The sequence below is a fragment of the Tauraco erythrolophus genome, chromosome 11, assembly GCF_009769465.1.
Source record: "Tauraco erythrolophus isolate bTauEry1 chromosome 11, bTauEry1.pri, whole genome shotgun sequence".
Classification (NCBI taxonomy): domain Eukaryota; kingdom Metazoa; phylum Chordata; class Aves; order Musophagiformes; family Musophagidae; genus Tauraco; species Tauraco erythrolophus.
Genome location: NC_141475.1, coordinates 18,654,964 through 18,679,385, shown reverse-complemented (window position 1 = coordinate 18,679,385; position 24,422 = coordinate 18,654,964). Strand labels below are relative to the sequence as shown.

At 40.1% G+C, this 24,422-nt stretch overlaps 1 protein-coding gene across 2 annotated transcripts in view; it reads right to left on the bottom strand.

Annotated features, from left to right (window-relative positions):
• PSMD1 (proteasome 26S subunit, non-ATPase 1) overlaps window positions 1-24,422 on the bottom strand; it is a 78,709-nt gene that overhangs the window by 12,857 nt on the left and 41,430 nt on the right. For both annotated transcript variants that reach the window (XM_086618195.1, XM_086618196.1), the window contains exons 17-19: window positions 14,306-14,420; window positions 11,137-11,253; window positions 2,614-2,716 (exon numbers count right to left, since the gene is read on the bottom strand). In XM_086618195.1, the coding sequence (XP_086474321.1) occupies window positions 2,614-2,716; window positions 11,137-11,253; window positions 14,306-14,420 (335 nt within the window). The remainder of the gene's footprint in view (window positions 1-2,613; window positions 2,717-11,136; window positions 11,254-14,305; window positions 14,421-24,422) is intronic.

The window sequence follows — 24,422 nt, the reverse complement described above, 5'->3', positions numbered from 1 at the left end:
GGAGAGACAGCAATGAGAAGATAGGCAACTCTCTCCTCTGTAATTTGGATGACATCTTCTTTTTCATCACTCATCACAAACATCTCCAAACTGTGGAGAATCCAGTACATTCACCATGAGGCTGTCAACAGCTTCTTTGGCTTCAGCCTGCACTGCCCAATGCTACACTCTGTCCCCAACCCATTGACCCCACCCAAACCTTTCCTAAATATGGAGAAAATAGTTTTCCAGATATACTACATAGATATTTGTGTGACGACTGCTGCTCCTTCTTTTTTCTCACTGATTGGGAAATGTGGCATTAAGAACCAGAGAACATACCTAGAGTTCAAAGGGCAAAACAGTTTTCAAGCAGGTAAAATGCTGACATCTAATTAGATCAGTATATCCCTTTTGTAGCTCACATTTACAAACACATACTCCAGAAAATAAAGTATATTGATGTTGCAAAGAAGAGAGAGAGAGTCATAAGGCTGGAACAAGAGAGCATGTTTGTACATGAAGGGGAGCATTATAAAAGTTCAGAGGATTTTTTTGGGAAAAAAAATCCCTAAGTTTAAATTTAAAGTGTCTACGTTTTTCTTATTTTATTGAAGAAGTAAAAATGTAGCTGCTGGGACCTAACAATTAGACAATGACCAAATTCTTCATTTCTGCTTCAGCACTCCCAAGGTACCCTGCTCCTTACATGAAACCACCATTCTACTAATTGCCCCATTGTCAGGGCAAAAAACCTGCCTCCAGTGCATCATTTCCCAGTCACGCACTGGAAATCTTATGCTTTTCACAAAGCCTGTCATTGGAAGAGAATTATTGTAGTGGGTTTTTGTGCCTAAACCACGACAATCATACTTTTCTCCCCCTCCCCTCAAAAAAACCAACAAAAAACTAAGAAAAAAAAACTCTAACTCAATTGCCCCAACCGTGGCAGATGACACAAAGACCCTTTTCTTCCTGGTAGCGATAATTAAATTCTATAGCTCATTGTTTCATAAAAGCACTTGAGAGATAAAAAGGATTTATTCTTTTAAGAGACTCTAAGGAAAGTGGCAATAGGTTAAGAAAGGGTAGTTGTCAGCCTTCCCCCAGCCACTCAGAAAGAAATAAATGAGGTTAAAGTTGGCACAAATTCATGTCGTTTATTACAATTGGATGTTTCTGGTTTCCAAGTCATTATACAATACATGAGTGACACAGGAAGCAAATAAGGTTTTAGCTGCATTTTTATGATTTAATCTTAAAGGTTGGAATTTGAAGCAGGTCTGTACTGCTGAGAGAAAAATCTCTGAGCCAGCTGGGCTCTGGCTTCCCAGCAACACACACTGTGAGCATGGGATTGACCAAATTATTCTAACAGTCTTGTGCCAAGACTGGCTCAGCCTGAGCTCCAGGAGGGGTACCTGGGAGGCAAGTAAGATAAAGAAGGTGGTTCCTGTTGCTTTCTTCCCAGTAGCCTGTGGCACAGAGCACAGAGGAGCCTGACTGCCTCACACTCACCAGGAAGAGAGCTTTTTAAGCAGGTTTCCATGCACAGAGGTGCAGGCAGCCCTAAGTTTTTCTTCTCCCACCACATGGCTTAGAGATGTAGTAATTTCACACAGACACTGTGTGACCACAGTGCACGGTGCTGTGCTTAATCCGTACCACAGAGACAAATATGTGAGACTCCTTTGCTTTTCTGACTTCAGGACTAACCTTGATCTCAGAGTACAGGGAAAACCAGCTTGTTTCTACCTACCACAAGGAGTAAAAGGAGGTGCATAGCAAGAAAGGAGAGATCAGATGGGAGAAATCGTTTGGAAACTTGGAAAGGGGGTGCTTTTGACCCACACAGCACTATACAAGTCTTAACTCCAGCAGAAGGACAGATTCAAAGCATTGACTGTCCTCTTTGCTTACAGAATCCTTCCTTAACAGGCCCTGCAATTCAACCCTTGTGAAATGCTAATGCCTTTAGAGGATCCTATCCCTGGGTCAACATTTAGTCATTAACACTCATTTAATGACATTTCCTCTCTAGAAAAAGGTTATAGTCTGTGAAACTGACTGGGTCTTCTGAAGTAACACTGACGCAGTTAACTATGCCTCCCTCTTTGTGCAACGCCTCTCAATAAAAATCAGGAAAGAGGCAAAACTTACTTATTAAAAACATATATAGTATACTTTAAATTGGTTATGTCATGTTTTAACAGAGAAGGCAAAATATAAGGACTGGATACCACAAAGTTTCCAAATTTCTGGAGCAGGTGCTTACTTATAAAAATAACTTATAAAAATAAAGAAGCAACTGATCGTGCTATAAATCAACATTCTGGGTGACAAAACAGACTTGGAGCAAAAAGATCATATTTGTTCAGACTTCTGAATATGAATTCTGCCCCAATGACTGGATTGAGTCTCTCCGAACAGACGCATGCTGATACAGGCTGAAACTACAAAACAGCATTTATTTCTTTAATTAGCTACAATGACTTGAAATTTGAAATTTCTCGCTACTGTTACACAACAAGCATAAAGCCAGCAAATTTCTTTTGAGAGATGAGGTGCTATTACAGCTATCGTAGCCAAACAAGTTTAAGAAATTTTGACTGCTTTGAATGTTTGGGGAATTACCTGCATCCAAAATGCCTTGTGCCAGGATTGCTCCAAACTTTGCCATAACATCATCATGCTTATCATTGATCACTTTGGAATAGAGCTGTCTGAACTGGCTGACCTGGATTAAAAAAAAAAAAAAAAAAAGAGAGAGAGATATTATAAAACTGACTGCATGAGTCAAATATTCTGCCTTTAATGGAAGCATCCTGGATTTCTGCATCCTGGGACAACATTTGTCTTTTCGACAGCTTTAGTCACTAGTGTTACAAGTCATCCCACTAATAATTAATTACAGAGTTTTTCCCTACTTGAAAATACCCATATAGTGATTTTAAAATAGTCAGGATGGACATACATTTCCAAACCACGTTTTGCAGGCCTTACAGGAATAGCCTTAGAATCTCTGGAGTGTCACTGGAATAAAAGACCAACTGATGAGTTTGTAGCAAGAACTATTATATGTTCTTAGGTGCGTGACACTGCACTTATTAAATTTCCTCCAATTCTGACTGCTGAAAACCTCAAACCTATTCCGTTTTTCCTGTACAATATTTCTGCTGTATTGATAATGCCCCTATGGTGCGTCACCAGCAAATTTTGCTACTGCACTCCTACCTTTTAAGTGAAAACTGTTAATGAAAATATTTAATAAAGTAACAGTTTATGCCATGGTATGTTCACCATAATACCTTAAACACACAATAGTACGGGAAATTGCTAAATCTTTGCTTATGTTATCGTCATTGCTTCGAACAGCTCCATCTTTCACTGGTTCACTAAGTGTTGAAGAGACAGAACAGTATCATACCTAGCAGTTTCTAAGGCTTTGTCACAAATTAACAACTTATATCTTCTAATATATACAGTGGGGCAACAATGCAGCTCAAGTCACTTTTACAGCTGAAAAAGCAGACCAAGAAATCCCAATCTGCAACCTACTCAAAACCTGGGAAGCTGCATTCCCTCCACCGCATGTCTAGAAGAATCTTTTATACCTCTTCCCTAAACTAATTTTAATCCAGATATCCGTGTGACATTTTGTTTTTCTTTTTTTTGTTTTCATACTAAGCCTTCACTTAACATGTTCAAAAGTGAAGGTCTTTTCAAAAAGGCTCCTTCCAAGATGTCTTGAACAAGCTTCTCCCCACTACTGGTTGACTTTGTTAGTGGTATTCCAAGTCCTTTTCCTACATCTGCAGCCACAGATGAGAGGACAAACTTGTAGCTCCAGCAGTAGGGTCAGACGCAGTCACCAGAGACACAGAGCAGTTCCCAGTATTGCAAACGCGGTTAAAGTTTGCAAGTATAAAACCCTAATACCAGACAAACCCCTAGTCACTTTTCACATTCAAAGAGCACATGCCTCTCCAGGGACACCAGGGACATTTGCTCAGTGACGAGCATCTGAAGAAAGATCCTACCTCTCAGCTGTGAAACACACCTAAGAGTCTTTTGTGGGCAAAGGGGCAAAACTTCAACACCACCATTAGGAACGCACTCTTGCACAGCCCCTGATGCTCCCAGTGCCTCACTGTACCAGTGTAGGAGACTTAACCACTGAATACGACACGCAGGAGGTCCTTCTGGCTGATAACAGCACCCAGTACCCCATCCATGCAGGACGTCACAAGCTCCAGAGCTGTGCTAAGGGTGGGCTGCACTGAGCACCAGGAGCAGCCCTCAGGCATCACTCCTGGCACATGTGGCCTGTCTTGGAGTGCACTGGGGAATCTCAAAGCACTTACAGAGAGTTTTCACACCCAGGAAAAAACAACCATTCATACAACTGAGTCAGTGACATGAGAACTGTGCTGGGAATAACATTTTGTTAAACTAGGATTCAACAGGGTAAAAAAAAAAAATAAAATAAAGATCAAAACTGAATGAAGAGCTGACTGAGGGGATAAATCAAACTGCAGGGATTTCTCAGCAAAGCATGAGATCAGATTCCCCAGTAAAAGCACATCAGAGCCATGAGGTAATCCTGCAGTCTCTGTAATACTAGCAATAAATTTCACCACATTTCAAGTGAATTTTTGACCAGAGGCAGTAAGAAGTTGAGACTCTACCTTTGAGAGATTACGTCCAATGTCTGGGATGGAAAGAAGACAGAGGCTGTCTCTCCAACCCACAAGCATTATACTCAAGAGCTGCAACGCTGCTTGGCAGCCCTACACGCTTAGCGAACACTTCAGATTAAGACTGCATGTTTTCTGCAAATAGTTTTTGATGCACGTTAACTCATCACATTGCTTAAAACACAGGTGCCCTAAAGGAACAAGCACTCTCTGGTCGATACCTTTTCTGCCTTCGCTGTTTTGGCCACTAACCCAGCAGTACTACTTGTCACCTCAACTCCTTCAGCACTGATGGCATCTAACCTAATGAGATTTAAACCAGTCTGTGACAGCAGAAGACACATTCATACGAGTAAATCATGACCTGCTAACCAAGGCTGTATTAAAATTACGTTATTTGTTTCACCCAAATGGACAGTCTCACAACCGTGAAGCACCAGAGCAGCCAGCCACTTCTGCACGGAGGCAGCGAAGCTGAACAAAACAATACTTCTCTGGTAGAGCAGGAAGCATTTATTAAAACTGACAGGGGAAAAAACAGCAGTTATTTCCATTTTTCAGTCTAAGTAAGTCCAACAATTTGCGTGCTAATATTAGTTCTCTATTCACCAATTCTCCTTTGCATTAAAAAGTTTTTAGTTCCTAGTCCCTGTCCCCAAAAGGAGGTGACAAATTTCCTTGCGTTTATTAAAGCTAAGAAAAAGGAGCAACGTGCATTTTCAGGGCAGCCACACAGACAGATGTGTGGCAGGGAGATACTGCACACACAATACGGGGTTTGTTCTAGATATACTGAGCAAACTCTGCTCTTATTTCACTCCATTTATGGTTTTTCACGCTCTCCCAATTTTTATTTATAAAAGCTTACACTGAGGTTTACACATTTAATATAAATACTTTGTTTCTTACGCCTGACCTCTTGTACACTGGAAAAATACCTTAGTTTGCATTTGCAACCTGGATCGGGGCCTCGTGCAGTATCAAGGGCAACCACAGGCAGACTAGGTGAACCAAAGCCTTCAGATATTATTTGGGACAGCGACACAGAAACAGCACGCACAACTATTCCTCTGGTTGAGCTGAGCAGTAGGATTCTAGTGCCTCTGTTTAGAGCACATCATTCCTGTAACTCTGGGCTCAGCTTCTGGGTTTGGAATATTTATAAAAACAGATAGATGTTACAAAGCTTGTTTGGTGGACTGTAATCTGGAATTTACACCATAATCAAATCTCCAGAGAACAAAACCTTGGGTGAAGCTAGAAGATATTCAGCAGAACTGCTAATGTTCACACTGGCATCTGAAATCTGATGGAGCAGCACCTCGGAAGAGAGGGCAGAAACACCTCACTGGGGAAAGGCAAGGCAGGGCTAGCATGGGAGGTCATCCATCTCTTCTGTTTATGGCACAATGCCCCTGTGAGCACCCTTTCCCTAACATGCCTTCCACAGCCACTCACACATATGTTAGTCCAGAGCAGGAGAACAAAACACTGGGGCAACAAGCTCACTAAGAACTTGCCAGCTGTGACACCAGAAGACCAGGCGGGGCAGTGAGCTAACCAGGAGACCGACAACTGCAAGGGACCAAGGGTCAGAAACCTGGCTGCTAAACCTGAGCAGATCTATTGCCACCTCTCCAGACGACACGGACAGGTTACAGCAGGGAATCAGCTGACAGCAGGTGCTCAGTGCTCCGTGAACAAGTGCTGAACAGTTACACTAAGAAACAGTCCCTATACCCTCTACTTATACAAAATATAGAGTGCCCTATCAAGAGCGTTCCGTTTTCAGATAAATTCTGCATACCTGTGCATCATGAGCCGCGGACCACTGCCAACCCTGAAAAACATATTGAGCAAGCATGCCCTTTCCAGAGTTTTACTTTAACATCAGTGAAAGCAAAATTGTTCTGTGAAAGGGTGGGTGACTACCCTGCCTGGCCTTAGGGACCAGGCAAACTGAGACTGAAGCACTGCCTCAGCACTTGATGCACAGTACTTATTTCAGGCTGCTTATTTCAAATGCTTCACAGGAAGGGGATTTCTGACTGGATCAGGTCCCAGCTGAAAACTTTCCTTGCTGCTGAGCAAAACCTGCTTTGGCAGCTCTAGCTGTAGCGGTTCAGGAAGTTATCATCCTCACATGGAGTCATTGCTCCATGTCTTTGGAGACAGCAAGAGTGGTACAGACAAAATCTCAGTTCTGCCTTTGCTGTCTAGGCACTCATCTCCTACAGAATGGAGCAAGATGTCAACGGACAGTAATTTCTTCAGCTGTTGAAGCAAAATCTGCCGGAGTTTGTCTAGCAGAGCCCAGTAACCTGCTACCACTTTTCCTTCAAATCACAGCAACAAATGCATCCCAAACTACTGAATAGGCTTATTTAATGTGCTGTGAAACCCACAAGCTCTGTTTCTCCCTTGAAATCTTCAAGCACTTTACAAATTTTATAGTATTTAGAAATGCTATGAAGAAATTTATTTGGGCAACTTCCAGGAGGAACACTAAAACGTAGGCAGTGACTCATTTCATCTTTGCTAACAACACACACACACCATTCTGATAATTAGTGCTGGCCAAAACGACATGCCACTGATTTCAAATGAAGCCAAATGTGCAACCTTGGAAACACTGAGGAAACAACACAGGCTTTAAGACATGAGAAGGATACAGAGCATCATTTCCTATGACAAACCCAAGGGGCTGTCATGTTGTTTACCATTAGCTATTGTTTACCACTTCTCCCTCCACCAGTCAACATTCATGCATATGAAGCCTATGAGATTGTTAAAAATAAGACTTGGTGAAATGTTACGTATTGAAACAGTGGCAGATGATGTTCATGATGCTTTTTGCAAATGCAGGTTCTTAAGATCAAGAGTATTTAGGAATCTATTTTTAATAAAACAGGTTTAAAACTGTTTGCATGTTCTATCTATCTTCATCAGAAAGTTGAAGCTATTCTGCATACCTCTGCTCTCTTGAAAGAGCACACAGTATGCAGAAGCATCTAACAGTAACAGGCTTACATGAAGGAATGTGAAGGTGCTAGTAGAATATGGCAAAATTCATTCTTGCATCCTAGCATTTCATCTAAATGGAGGGCAGGGGGAAGAGCAATCTGGTCCTGGTCTCTTCACTGCATCTTAAAGATAATAAGCCAAAATGATTGAAGGAGGATGGAGGAAAAGCCTTGACCTTGCTTATTATCTTTGCATTTTGCCAAGATGACTATCCTAACACAAAACCAGGAAAAAGTAAATTCAATTCAAGATGTTAGACTTGCAGTTTGTCTCCAAAATTGCTGTCTTAATTGCCTTGCAGGTCACAAACACATCATGAAGTTGTCATTGATTTCTGTTACAATGATCTCATCACATCTATAATTTAGGATTCCATTTCACAAAATAAACTCGTTATTGTTCCATATCCTGCACTAATATAGTTCTTAAATGTAACAACAGAGGTCAGGAAAAATCATGGTGGCTGCACATCGAGGAATTGTGTTTCAACTCCAAAGAGGCCAGATCAGCTTTACACAAGATTTGCTACCCCTTTTGGCACTTAAGCAACTTGCAAGTTCAAGGGACCTCCATATAATGACAATTCTCTATTTAAACTCTTTATTTTTTAAACTCTTTAAATTATTTGTTTCAATAAAGAATGAGCATAACAAAGAGGAAGATGAATACAAAGGAAGGAGGACAGCAAAGGTGATTCAAAGGCATACATCTACATCATCTCACAACAAAAATGATTCCTTTTAAAACAAAATACTTTGATTCTTAAATCTCTGTTTATTACTGGCATTTCAGCATTGCAACACTCAGCTCTCAAAACTCTGAAGTTATTTTATTTATGAAAAATCTAAATCTATTCACGGAAGATTGTTTGCTACCATCTCTTTCCATCCTGAATTCTCACCAGAGAATTTAAAGTCCTTCTAACCTAAAGCTCACAAGCAAGAAGTTTAAAAAGAAATAATAAAAGAATCCCAGAACAAACAAAACTGAAAAGTAATGACAGGAAGCTGGTCAGGCTATACGTCACAATCTTTATTAAAATCACCATCTCTCACACACAAAGCACCACAAAGTACTGAACAGCAGTGAGATGATCATATTTAAAATTTAGCTTCTCCATAACCCCATCAAGACCACACACCATACAGCTTGTGGGATAGGAAATCCATCATGCTCCTCTTACTAGTTGCTTATCCAGCAATGCAAATACTCACATATATCACGTTAGACGCTTTGGCACCCGGGTGCCACTTAAAAATCTAATCAAATCAAAACATGTCACTGTAATCCAAAAACAGCTGGTTTTCTGAACTTCGCCCTTTCACATCAGAGTAAAATATTTTTTCTTCAGACTGGCAGAGAGCTCCAAAAAAAGTTTCCCCATGGATAATAAGTAACTTAATTGCCACATATTCCTCCAAATATTCCTTTTTCTTTTAAGCAATAAACATGATGGTTATAACTAACTTTTGGGGTGTTCAAATCAAGTAAAATTTATGTATTCTGTGTTTAGTTCCTAAATCAGCAGAATATTTCAGGGATTATTTATTATTTTACAATCTGTAGGGTTTTGTTTGTTTGTTTTTTAATATCAGCAGTGCTTCTATGACTGGGTAATGAATTGCTTCTGTATCTACATTACATAACATCGCAAAAAATTTTAGCTCAAACAAGGCTCTGGCATAAAGCTTTTTCAGTTCCTCTCCCCATTTTTAAACCAGCCACTGAACCCCAGACTGTACATTTCATCCTGTATTTGCTAGCCAACTACTTTAATATCCCATTTAACAAGTCTAGGTATTACATGCACCTCTGAAGCCAAGGTTACCAGGCCTCTTTGGGGAAAGGGATCTGACTTACAGACCTCAGATAATCTGTATTTTTGCTAGCTATCTTCCTGTCTGCACTTTTCTTTAGGACACACAGACTCTTCCATCTATCATCTCAAAAAAACTGAAACTCCAAGAGAGACTCAGTAAGTAATTCACAACAGTCTCGAATGTCTGACTGACTCAGAACAGTCTGCAATTCCCATCCCAAAAGGATTAGGGTGCTTTGCAAACTAAAATGAATTTATTCTCATAATGTTCTTTCATGGAAGAAAGTATCATCCTTACTTCTTTCAGCTGGGAAACTGAAGCACAGGAGAGCTATACAACTTGCCCAACAGTAGAGGAGTGCAAAACAATTAAATCTGATCTCCTGTATTTGAGGGCTGGCATTCCAAGCATCTGACCAAGGAAGAAACAGTAAAAACAACAAGCAGTTTCTTTCCATGGAAAGATAATTCAACTTCGCAGTACAGAGACTTTGTATCTCGGACGATAAGGGGATCCAATAGAACTTTAATGTTCTCCACTGGCTTATCCAGTTGAACTACAATTCTGATAACATAGACAACGCTCCCAGATTCTGCTTAGTGAAAACTAACTGGTCTTTTTTTCTTTTTTTTTAATAATTCAAAGGAACAAACTGTCTGCCAGCAAATCTTCATGTTCCATGACTTGGAAATGCCCAAACACCTGTATTTGTAGATTTCCTTCGCTGACTTTCCCAAGTAAAATTTTCCACTGGAAAAAGAGGGTTTTTTTCTTTCTCCCTATCCAAATGCAGTAAAAAAGTGCCTGTTTTTATCACAGTTCAATTTCTAAAATAACATCGATAAAAGTAACCCATATATGACAGATGAGTAGCAAAGTACCAGCTACTGCTCTGCCTCAGCATTCACCACAGCAGATGACATGTGGAACCTCAGAGCTTCTATTAATGTGGACTTTTAGTCTGTACAAATGTTTGCATATCATCATCTGCCATATATTCACAGGGCAATCTATTTTTAAAGCTAAACACAGCACATGCAATCCTTTTTGCCTTCTGAGCAGAAAGAAAAACACCATTTAAAAAATGTATTTGCTATAAAGCCGCTAAGCCAGTTCTGACAGCAGACACTGTTTCACCTCAAAAGTGTAAGACTAGCTACAAAAGAAACATAGTTATAGCATGACTTCCCTGCAGGGTGATCACATCCAAAACTAAGTTTACTGTCATCAAAACCAACTTCTTTATTACACAACAGTGTTCACATAAACCATGAGCATACGAGCCTCAGCACGTGTGAGTGGACGACAGCCACTTTCGTATCATTACAAGACGCTTTTAGACCTTTTAAGAAAGAGCATTTATTCTTGTAACACCTAGAGTTAAAACGTTGTCATCTATCAGGCATGTTTGGATCATCAGCAGGCATCGTCCCCCGATTCCAAAGTGCACACTCTGACCCATGCAGGAGGTTCCCGCTGTGCATTCAGCTCTGGCTCTTTACAAGACACGTACACTCTCTCGCCAATCCGTACATGCAGTGCCAAGAACCAAAGATCTGGCATCCAAGAGCATTTTTCCCACCTAACAAGCCCATATGTAAGATATGCCACGTTACCTTTGGGCAGGTGATCTCAGTCTGCTGGATCATGATAAGGGCAGATGCAATCAGAGCCCCTTGACGTACGTAGTTCACAGGATCATTTGTCATTGGCTCAAGCAAATTAATTGCTTCCTAAAAAAAAAAATCAACAAGAAATCAGCAGTTGCAAAGTTAATACTATTATTTTTAGTACCCCAGGATTCAGTACTCTAATGGAAGGTTATCGGATTGATGCTATCAGATATACTTTTTAATATATTTTGCGTTCTTGATAAATAAAGCAGAAACCTGTATTTCTGTAGATTTTAATCTAAAAATTGGGAAGAAAAAAAACCACAAAAAACAAGTGATGGATGGAACACAATCTACGTGCAGAAATAGCCGAACAGATAAACAACAGTTGATGTAAGCAACTGATGCATTCATCACATTAGAACTACTGACATGCCTTAAATAGCACACATAAATTATTTGTACACTTTCTTTGCCATTCTTCCCAACAAAATACATTAGCAATACCTTCATTTTCTATATAAGGAACAAATGAACCAGAAATATCCAACAATACGTTGGAGGTCAGAAAATGAGATCGTAAAACAATCCAGGTGTCAAATTCCTGGCCTTACACTTCATTGTTAGAACCTGTACCATTTAGCATTACATGAAAGCACTCATTTCAAAACTACATCAAGTGGGGCTGCCTCTGAGACCCCAGACAGTAAATGTAGGTTTTTAAAACATTTTAAAACCTTCTACTCCTCTCTCAAATTCAGTAACTTCCCAGATAAGGGTAACAGGAACGTGATCCACAATGATCTATCAATAAGCATTCCTTTCAATGCAGTCATTGATTATGAAAAGCTATAAGAGAGTCTATCATAATAAATGCTGCCTAGATGTACACAAGACCAGCATGGGCAATTTGCAGGCATCTCAGACCAAATCATCTCTTTGGGCACGTTTTCTCATCTCCATTTACAGTTCCGTCCCTTTGCAAGGCATGACTTAAATATACACAGAATTACTACAGACACAAATTCATTTCTAACCATGCAAGGTCCTCAGCACACATTGCACAGGACAACTGAGCTCATCTAAACTCACGGCTTCCAAAAGGAGATCTCTCTCCTTCCTCAGTTTCCCTTCAGCTATCCAGTCCCTTCCCTTCCCCTGTGCTAGCTGCAGCCCTTGTCTCACCTCTCAGTGAGCTTTTCCAGCTCGATAATTCAACAGAGAACTGTGCCCTTTTTTGTTGTTGCTATCTGGGTCAGTTTTCTGTGAGTTTGTGTCTGAATCAGCTCGCAAGGGAGCTGCACATTAGACAGAGCAAAAGGTGGCAGGAGGGACCAAGATTTCTCGTTTCAACCACAGCAAGTTGTTAGTGGGCTCAGCCAGGCTTCACCAGCCACGATCTTCAGATACAAGCAGAATAAATCTAAGACAGCATTTGTACAGCCATGGGCTGCACATATAAATTTGGTCTGTGGCAACACAGAGGCTTTCTAAAAGCACTCTGAAATGGCATGTGAAGCAAGCTGTTAGACACTTTTTGGAATAGGAGAGGTAACAGTTAGACATCCACCCAAACAAGCTGAAAGAGCTCTTTTAATCTATTATGCGATCTTCTGACTGCAGAAGTCAGACAGAATCACTTGGCAATCTCTCATATGCAGCTCTCTCCTGTCCATACTCAAACTGAGAACAGGAGTAAATGCAGCTGAGTGTCCCAGCACAGACCCCTCTCGGAGTTACTTCTGCCATGGTGAGGGTTTTAATAACAAGCCGACTTTATACAGAACACTATTTCTAAGAAACGCTTCTAAAAGAATATCGTTCCTTTGCTTAGATTGCTTTTGCCAATTGAGCTATCTTGGAGGCTTTGCTTCTTCACCTGAAGGTGACTCATTCATTCTTTGGCACGCATTCAATACTATGTATGGAACATCCACTATGACAAAAAGCCGAACTTTCCAATCTCTAAAGTTGAATAAAATTGGGCCTTCAAAATTTACTAATATAAGCTGTGGAAAACAAATCTGAATGTAACGAGATGGTTTACGTCTTTATCACACAATGTATCGGGAAATAAACCAGACTTCTTTGTGCAACTAAAAGGATTTCCACTTAAATCAACTTGTCAGATGCAGCAGGTTAAAAATAATGAGCTCCTTGATTTTACCTTTCACTTGAGAATAGCAACCTGGATAAAAATAGGACTTCCAGTTTGCTTTCAAGTCTGCACGCTTTAGATACTACAGATGGCAAGCAGTGCCCGTCAGCATTCTGTGCATTTAACAACACAAGTGACATGCTGCGGAGCGCTCACTTGCAAGAGTCATGGACCAAGTGTTTAATATTAGCTAAGGAAAGGATCATACAGATAAGCATGAGATTTATCAAAGACTCAGAAGCATGAAGTATTACTTCCACATGGACCGTCTGTGAACCTGTTTTGAAACTGTAATTCAGTACCAGTACAGATTATAGACACATACAGGTGAAGCAGAAGCAGTTTATCCTCAAGTTTACTTGCTGCTTGTCCTAATAAGTACTCACTTCTCACAGCAGAACTGGGAATCCTTCTACTCTAAAAGGACCTTACTACCATCTGTGAAAATTATCCTTCACTGACACTTATGAAGTGAGAATAAAATCTACTGGCTGTGAATTACATGCCTGAAACCACAGTAAATTTCATTGCACTTGGCTTTACCACACGAATCTTCCATGAATTGTGTATCACAGGAAAGAAGAAAGGAGCTAGAAGTTATGCAAAAAACCTGCTGTTTTCCTGTCACTGGCACTCTCTTGTTTCCCCTAAAGCAATCTGTAAAAGATCAACTCCAAGGGCAGAGGAGTATTGATTCTGGAGTACTGAACATACATTTAAAGTTCAGTGGCAACTTGACAGTAAGAAAACTCTAAGAAAAGTTCTGAAGACAAAATTCCAAGAATGTGGCAATAACGTATAAAAACATTCTTCTACTTTTATCTATTCTGTACAAGCAGGAAAAGAATCTCTATGCCTAGGACAACTAAAGAATTTAAAGAAGTACTGCTCTACTCCAGCTGGCTAGCAATGTACATGTGCAAGAAATCTGATCTCTCTGTGTAACGTTTCCACACAAAAGTCTCTGGCAGGAGAGCAGAAACAGTCTTGGCAATGGATGCTTCTGGTCCTCACCTTGTTTCCAGTGCCCGCGCAGCAGATACCCAAAGCCATGGCAGCCCCATAACGCACATGGGGATTGTAGCTCTCTGACAGCAAAGAAACCACGCTCGGACACTGCTCAGGAGTCCTAAAGAGAAACAAACAAAAAAAAGAAGAATGTTACTATTATTATTATTATTGTTCTTCAAAATATGGAGACTCTGTTCATACTGGAAAATTTAAGACTGTCCTTCCACACAGTTTTGCATTTCTCAAGTAGTAACCAGAGGAGTGGAACAAACGGAGTAAGAGGAGAACGGGAAGTGCACAAATGAATAAACTGTCTTATCACTGCAGATACCACACACAGTTCCCTCTACTAAAGTCTTCCTTTTTAGTGCATACTTTTTGCCTCGAAAAGATTACCCAGCAGAATGACATCTCTATTGAGATTGAGGTCTTTATCTCTAGAAATCATGCTGCTGTGACAGACTTTCCACCAGCAGAGGTTTACTCTCCATGAGACACACACTACTAAATCTACCATCAGCAGACATAAAACTCAACCCCACAACTTTCAAGGTTGGTGGGTCCCAAACTTCCCTCCGCAGTCACTGCTTCTGCTGACTCTTCCTCACCCCCACCTACTGCTGTAAATCAAAGCATGTGAGGAAATGCTGATACAACACACACTTCCAATCAGTTTATCAGCGAAGTCTTCTGTTGCTTCCGTATATTATCATGCTGTGATGTTGCTGCATTTTAAGACATCTGAAATGGGAGTATACGTGCCATGCCTCACCAGCTGGGAACCAGTGTCTTGCTGGTCATTACAGCAACAGAACTTCTAGCCCAGCACTGAGGGAGATGAATGAAAACCCTTAATTTCCTACAGCAAGAAGCACGTGTTGCTAATGCAGTCTTGCGAATATTGAGTATTTCTGAAGTACGGCAGAACTCACACGTGTGGCTATACTCATTTCCCTCCTGTCTTTGTAGTCATATTTATCACTCCATTAATTTTGATGCCACGCAAACCACTTCATAACGTACACTGCCAGTTTCGGCAATTCTAATGCAGCAAAGGCAATATTATTTTTAAAATAAGCATCTCTGCATCAGACGAGTCTGCATTCTGAACTTACAGACATTGCAAGCACATCCATCACAGCTATTCTGTTATATTTACCCAATCTCATGACACCATGAACACAAGAGCGATGCAGGAATGCAGCTGGCAAGTACAGGCTCATGAAAAACAAAGATGGGAAACTAAATTGCAAGTGATTTCATTATGTCTGTTTCCAAAGTGCACATCATCTGGTTATCTGCTCCACCTCACTGTGTCTTGCAGCCCAGACTAACTTTTTCACATTCGCAATCCTAAAAGCAGTCTTGCAAGTCATTTACTTTTGACTATAAACTAATTTCAGACTAAAATGTGCAAAAGAGCCAAGAACACTCTAGTTTTAGTTTCCCTTATTATGTTTGCTATACTGAAAGATGGAGGTTGGCCACAGCACCTGTTGTACACAGGAATTATAGCATCACGTAGGATCATTAAGTGTCTTATCAAAATACTCAACAACTCAAAAGGTAGAAAAAACATTTCAGAGTATGCTCCAGCATTGGTTTTATTTAAATGCATACCTTAATCTCAGAAAACAGAAGTAAAAAAGACCTTAAGCAATAATCTAGTTCATTCTCTTCTTTCATCGTGACTGGGGACAGACGCTGTGCTCATATAACCACACACTCATAATTCAGTTACACTCAACACACAAAATCAGTTACTTTATACTATTATCTCTTCCTGTTTCAACACTTTCCCATGGTCTCCTCCGGTAACTAGCCCTAGACTCCTCTTCACACTCCTCTCTCCTGCTCCAGCTGATGGCAGACAGGCAGCACCACCACACAGGCTCCAGTTCTCCTCTAGAATTGCTGAAGGGACTTGAAGGCACCCAGGTTCCAGAGGCTGCTCAACCCCCCAGCTGTAACAGCAGCAAGCATCCCGATCTCCCACCACATTCCTGCTTCCAATAGTCTCTTTCTTTATGAGTTTCCCTAAAACATCCGCATGGGGAAGGAATCCCATCTACCACCACCACCTTAACACAAAAAACCCAATCAAACAGCAGCAAAAAAACACACACAAGAAGAGAGGAACAAACACAAAATTCCTTGAAACTCTGTTGCCTCTAAAACGCAGCCATGATGACAAATTTTAAGAAATGTGGAAGAGCTGAGAAACGGAACAATTCTGTCCTGCAAGCAAGCAGCAGAAGCAAAGATTATGAACTAAAAGACATTTAAAACTACCTGTCAGTCTCTTGCTCAAGTAACAGCTTGGATGCTGACAATGTTTTTTTTTAAAAATGAGCTGATGTGGAGAGCAAGAGTCACAAATCCTATAATAAATGAGTCCAAGCATTCAGCTGCACAGAAAACTTCAGCTCTTGCACAAAGACTCTTAACACCTTTGTGTTTGCTTTACTTCAGCAAACATTGAACAGGCAGATTGTGAGCCAAAGAAGAGAAAAACATCTGGCAAAGATGTGATTATGCACTTTGAAGCATTAATCATTAAAATCCTGTTCAAAAAGCTGGATTTTATAGAATCATTAACTTGGACACATCTTTGTGTCTGAAGGCTCAGAAGTTCCAACACAGTTTTTATTATAAAATCAGGATTAATGTACACTAATTGATTTTTGAATTCTCAGCCAGATTTACATTCTTTGTGAACATTATTTTAACTGCTTTTATCTCAAATCTATGCATAAAACAGTCAAACATTTTGACAGGGGGCCTTCTGTAAATGTGCTTTGGGAGTTAAAGCTACTTAAGGGGTCCCACCATTTTCCCCAGTAACGCAGTCTTCCTGAACGTGTAATCTTCAAAAAGTGTCTTCCCATGTAATAGAGAACTAGAAGGTAGAACCATAAGTGAGCTGAGGAAGCTAAAGAGCCTTGTAAAAATACTTATCAGAGGAACAGGACTTCAGTACACAAGAGCACTGTTGGCATCAATGCTTAAGCAGTAACATTTGCTTGCTGGCTTTATTGCTGAGATGCTTTACAAAGTCCTACAAGCTGTTGCCAAAGGTTAGCTCACATAAACCCAAACCCACACTTAATAACATTCATAAAGTGCAAAACAATTCTGTCAAGTGACCAAAGGAAAAATTAAAAAGCCCTCATAAGCAGTTACAGGCTGCAATCGTACTCCTGTGTTACTTCCAAACGGCAATCCAGTTGAGGAATATGTTTAAAACACAACCATGTTCTCCCCCTGGCCTGAGGCTTTCACCCTTCGTTTAGAGCACAACCACACGAGCTGCTGACTTGACATTCTGTACAACGGAGAGGCAGTCCTGCTGCTGATGGAGGAAGTTTCCATTTCACTGGTACTAAGCCCCATGCAGGTTCCCAAACCAAGTCCACCCCTCTGGCCCCCTGCTGAAGACCTCCACCGCTCTCTCTTGAGCTGATGGCTGAACGAATGTGGTTACTGAGCAGAAACCTCAGGTAGGAGAGGGAGAGAAGTAACAAAGTGTGAGAAAACTTAAAAACAGTACTAAAAAAGGATAAATGGTTTATCAGAAGTCACGCTCAGCAACAGGCTACCCTTAGTCCCAATACGGACATCAGTCATTACTTCAAGTTAAACATAGAAGATAACACCACATGAAATACCAGGATAACATCTGGAGATTTAGTGGCCTGAAGTATCATTTCTGGACAATTTCTGCCCACTCCATCCCTCCCACTTAAAAGTCATAGTAAAAATTCTAAATGTGGAGTATATTTAATACATTCTGAGGACAGAAACAACGTACCATAGACTCCTAGTCTGACCTTCCCATAATACAGTTCAGTAATTTAATCCAAAATTCCTCCATTAAAGCCTAAGGCACATCTCTAAACCGAGCTTTATTTAGAAAGATAGGCAATGTCTATTTTTAAAAAACAAATTATCTTTAATGCACTGGTTCCTTCCTTTTTTCCTAACACTGGTTTTGCTCAAGCAGTTTGCTTTTACAATTACATTTTACTACAACAGCAAAACGTTGACCAAAAGAACGGCCTGATTATTTCCTTCATTTTCATCTGAAAATTGTTCAACTGCTCCTACATAAGCCACCAAAGCACCGAAGTCAGTGAACTCAGTCCCATATACAAAACAAGCTCCATCACAGCTGGCTTCAACTTTGTTCTCTCAGTTACCAGGAACCTAAATAAATCAAGAAACCAAAAAAGCCTCCAAGATTTCTACACAGTAGTCAGCTACAGTGGTGTTTCCACCCTGCACCAGGAGAAGTATTACTGTTTGGATATATGGGCTGCAGATGAAGGACTTCCTCCAAGATGCATTTTGTATGTTTCAGAAGTCATTAACAAAACCGTAAAGAAAAATAAAGATACGCCAAGACAATAATAAGAGATTCTCAGCAAAACATAATAGCTAGCATTTTGTTAGTTTTACTTCCCAACTGGGTGCTCTCATAACCTCCACGAGAGACAAACGCCCTATGCAGCTAAGGATTTTGAATCTTCACTGAAACCAGAACCAGAGAGAACACAAAGGAGCTGCTTAACTCCTACCTAAAGACCTTAGCCTCAGCCTCAACTTGGATCTCACTCCTGGGGATGTTAATCTCCTGGACATAATTAGACATAAGTGACATTTATAAATATTATATTAATTACATTAGATGTAAAAAGCTGATACTTAGCTTCTAAGTGTCCAAGAATTTCCGAGAAACCAAAGAAAGTTTTGGAAGTGCAAAAATTCACAAAATAAAATCCAGGAACTCAATTGTTACGAACACGGACTAGTATGAAAAAAAACCACCCAGATCAGCTGGACACAGAGGTGGTCAGTTTTCCTTTCAATCCATGATGTTGATCATGTTTTCCATAGCGTGCAGTGAACCCTGAAATTGTATTTCCTTTTCACCATGAACTGTTTCTTACAGGAGCTCTATTAGGAATTTGTAAAGCAACTAAATTAGGCCTTTTTCTGAAGGTAATTACAACTGTAACATCTGCAGATACAAAACCGTAACTTTTAGTAGACTTTGCCTGCAAGAGCCTTACTGAGCTATCGAAAGTTGAGGAACACTGTTAGGTACGTTGACTCTGTTTGACAATCCATTTGAATCTTTTTTACCAAAAGGCACGCAACACCATCACAAGACCAACTAAAAACTCATGATTGCCCTATCTTGAAGTATATTTCACTTAGTTTCTTAGATCACAGCCCAGTTAGAATCACATCCAAATACCTTTGTGCAGTTCATCGCCAATTCTGTACATTACACCTCTTGAAGGACAGAGGACTAATGCCATTTGTGTTTATGTTTCAGCAATATTTAAACATGAAATCCTGTGTATGTATAAAAGGTATCATCAATAAGTAAATAAACAGAATACTGAAAATAAACCATCACACTGGTCTTGTGATTGAGACTAAAAATGGAAGTGTCTGAAGCATCACTAACATACACTTATTTTTCAGTCTAAATATTTAAGGTCTTTACGACTCAGTGAAAAATGAAATGTCAGAGAATTAAAGAACAATGTCAAATATATCTTTTAAATTCCTCATTAAGTCTCCCCAGTCATATTTCTAAATATTTATGACTTTCTAAAGTATTGGACATGAATTAATCATTTGACACAGAACTATTTCCACAAGTTGCTTTGGTAGTGCAGTGACAGATTAAAAGAAAAGCTTAACAGAAGTTTCATTTCATCCATGAATGAGTTAATAAAAGAGGAATGCAGATATCTAATTGCACAATGTGCAGTCATTTCTGAAGGGCCTGTGTGTAGCAGAGGCAGAAAACACAGAAGATGAAAAACCTGCAGAGGAAAATACAACACACTGTCGTGTTTCGGTGTAGAGTAAGCACGGGTGTAAACCCCGTTTCTTTCTCTCTTGACAAAAAGGATCTGAGCTATTGCCGTGCCAGGAATTTCCTGCGACTATTTCATGTGCAACACGGCCGCCTCCTCCACAATGTTTTTCTCTGAAATGCCTCCTGGTTGCCTAAGCAAGACTTCCTAAAGAATGAGAACTTCCCGGAGGCCTCCCACTGCCGGGAGGACGAGGGCGAGTGCTGCCAACAGGCGCAGCAGATGAACTTGAGGGATAAGCATCGACTGAACAACACCGACACTACAGTGTCAGCTCACATCTAATGCAGTCGTGGCTTCGTTCAAATAAAGTAGTACAGGCAATCTGAAAACAGAAGTAACAGCAAGGGGTGAGAAAAAAATACCTATCTATGGTTCAAATATTCCGGCTACGGTGGACTAGGAGTACAGTCCAGCAAGATTTAGGGATTATGACTATTAATACAGGAGAGGAACTGGACATGGCGGGGCAGGGAGTGGCCTGCACAAAAAGCCTGGCCAAGCATGCAGTGAAGAACCTGCTGCAGATCTGTAACAGACATACAGGAGGATGTGTTTCTCAGAAATTATTCAAACCTGGGGAAGTTCAAAAAACACCACAACAGGCAGGTAAGTTTCCTAGCCATCTGAAATGAAACAACATACCAAGCAGGTATATATGCTATGCAACCCTACATGCAACTCAACTCGTGTTATCTTCCTCTATGAGTTACTAAGAAAACTCTGTTTTCTTCCACATTTTAAAAATATTTCCATTTCAATTGGATATGAATGTGTTTATACAGCTTTCATCACAGCAATCTGCAGGCAACAGTACAACTTTCAGCTGGTGCTTCATCAAGGTGCCTCTCCTCTCCCAATCTATTTAATTTAGCTATTCTAGTGGCTAAAGAGATTATTTTGTCATATAAATTACATTATAACATCCACTGAGGCATTCCAGAGAAGTGGGAACACTAGATCTTCACTTTGATCAAAACAGCTCTTCACTTCAGTAACCAACAGTGAACCTTCTCAAATGGTAAAATCTGCAAAGAAAATTTATAAAGAGGTAATACAGAACTCACGTTGACAAAATTACACTTCTACAACTCTGAGACTTCCCCCAGATTGAAGTGACTGAGGTGCGGTGTCTACTGTGCTGTGAAAGAAAAAAATCTAGAAAGTGAAAAAAAGTAAACCTCTTTCAAGATAATGCTTCGGCTCCAACACAGGCTTGATCAGTAACTGATGCTGATGATTAGCAGATGGTTCTGATAGAGGCATTGTCTATCTTTTCCCCAGAAGTTTTAATTCAGTTCTTTAAATCCAGAGGTATGACATGAAGATCTGTACATGGCATACACCCACAAGGAGACCACTGAAGTTGAAGGATCAATCTATCTTTTACCATACTTTGGTGGTTTTACTCTGGAACTTTTTTTTTTTTCCATTTATGATCCAGACATACTGACAATAGGTCCATCTCCAGAAGGCATTAATAATTCCAGTCACCTTTCAACAAGGAAAAAAAATAGCTAAAGTGTCAATGATGAAGGAAAACAAACTTCATCTGTACAATTAAAGACTGAACACTGGCTGTGTTTAATCAAATATAAATTTTGGTAAAGACTTCAAGTACAGTTAGATTAATGCCAGGAGAGCCTTCTAGATTTATAAAATCAAACAGAAGTTGATTAGACATAGTTGAGCTTAAAGAAAGCTGACTCCAAATGCTCATTAGCCCAATATAGTATTGTCCTCTCTTGATTTCTGCTTTTTGTATGTTTTCATGTGCTCTACTCTCTCAGTACTGTTGGGGTGAAAATGGGGACGTGGTCAGATAAGGAAACAGAATTACCATAGCTGTATTAATCTTTATTTCCCAATACATACTTTTCTGAAGAATAAAGATATCAAAAGTCAATTGCAAATGAATACAGCATGGAATCTTACTGAGGGTTTCCTTTAAACATGAAAAGTAAGGAACAAGTGAAAACTACTTTGCTGGAAATTCTATTGTATGATCTGAACACACTTTAAGTCAAATATTTCTATTAATTTCTGGCAGCAGTTTTCTCTTTGGCCCAAAGCAGCTGTATCCTAAAGATATGAATGCTTTTTAAAATTTTTTTTTAAAGAAATAAAAACTGATTCACAGTTCACTAAGGACTCAATTCCCAGCTCAAGCCTGGTGAGCACTTGCAGTTCATGGAATGTAATGGCCGGTGACATACATGGGGTCAGACCATGAACTCACGGTCTCTTCTGGCTTTAAACTCAAGGACTCTTACACACTTGTCCAGCTAATGTCCTTGGATATGAACTCTATTTCCATTTTAATGTGGAACTATAAGACGTACACACATCCGACAAAGTTGGAAGGTAACAAAAGAGAACAGTTACGATAATAAAAAGCAGCTGCATGAAGAAAGATCTAAAATAACAGAGCGCACACTTAAAACAGTGTGGTGGACAATACTTTTATAAAATTAGTCAAGAAAGAAATTGGAGTGCTTACAGGGCAGCAGAGCTTTTGAGGGTTAACTATGCTTCCATCCAGACAGCAAGCAAGAGAAACCGAGCGCACAGGCACACACACGCTATGGCATATCGCTATCACATTGCAGCGCGCAGGGTCATTTACAGGATCTGCACATCCTGACACAGCTACAAGGAGCACGCCTTATAGTACTGGAGCGCTGAATCAATTAACCCTCTCTGGCGCTTTTCGAGCCAAACTTCCACTCATGCTTTTCAAGCACTGGAGCTGGATACACTGGAATGAGTCAATCAACAAACAAGGATAGCAGCAGACTGCAAGCTCTGCTAATGAACAAAGAGAAAACTGCACACAGACTCTGCTAATCACTTCAGTAAAATCAAAGGAATGGAAGAGAAAGGACAGCGAAAAAAGAACACAACCTTATTTCTATCTTTTATAAATTTGGCAAGAATGATTCTTCTCCTCTATTCAAGAACCGGAGAAAATACCTGGGTAAGAAATACAGTTTTCCCAAAACAGAAAATCTTGATCATGGTGTTCGAAGAAATGTAAGTGCTAAACAAAAGCACACAAAGAGACAAGCTTCAGAAAAAATTACAAAAACCAAAACCAAATAAACAACTTGTTTTCCGGAAAGTAGTGAAAAATCTTATCTTCAAATTCACCACATGATGAAAAAGAAAATTACAAAGGCTCTTCCCTGGATGGAAAGTGAAGTCTACTAAAATGCAAGAGAAAGAGGTAAGGCTTTCTTCACCTGAAAACTGCAACACATCAAATCTTCTCAGTAACTGAACTGCTCATTCATTCAGCTTAATGCCGTGACAGCTGTTTTAGTCTCTGCTCGAAGGGGGAAATGTAAGCGTTAAGTCCTCAGCAGAGTTGAGAGAGACAGCGAGAGAAAAGAGAGAGGGGGAGAAATGGCTGTGCTTAATAAAAGCCCTGCTCAGATTACAAAAACAAGTGGTTTACTCACTGCCCCCTTCAAGTAATGGGTAAATTTAGACATCTCAGTTCCATAAATCTTTACGGTCCCCTTGAGAATGTCACCAGTGTTTTATTGTCTACAGCTTCCTGACCCTCACCTGATAAATTAGGAACTGTAGACATTAAAACGGAAATCTCATACATCATTTCTGTAGATATTTTTGGGGTGACTCTCTGTGGAGAAATAGGATTCTTAATAAGGGGAAACATGGGAACTGCCATCTGCCTACGCACACGCTGCTGAAGACTAGACACTCGGGAGAGGAGGAGTTGCATATACACAACGCGAGCATCTGCCTTTGCATCAGTTTGTACTTACAAAGAGCAAATCTACGTACACTGTATCTAAAGGGAACCATTTGGCATCCAAATTCATCTATCACTTTTCACTTCTGTAGAAAGGAAAGAAAAAAAAAAAGGAAGCTAATGCACTGCTTACTTTTCACAGCTATTGAACTGTCTCCTATAATCTTCTGAAACCTGAGCCTCGCTATAACGGCGAGACCAGACCCTACCAACCAGAGATGGACACAAGACAGGACTTTCATTTTTAAAACCTAACTGCGCCCAGCAAGGCACAGGATAAAAAAAATTGGATACCAGCTTGGACATGGTTACTCTATCCCAAAATAGCAGATGACCAGTTTACCATACTGACCATGCTGGCCTTTCTTCAGGACCATCCTGGACCAGAGAGGAACAGTCAACTCTTACACCGAACGAAATTCCTGCGCAAAACACAGCTCCCGAATAC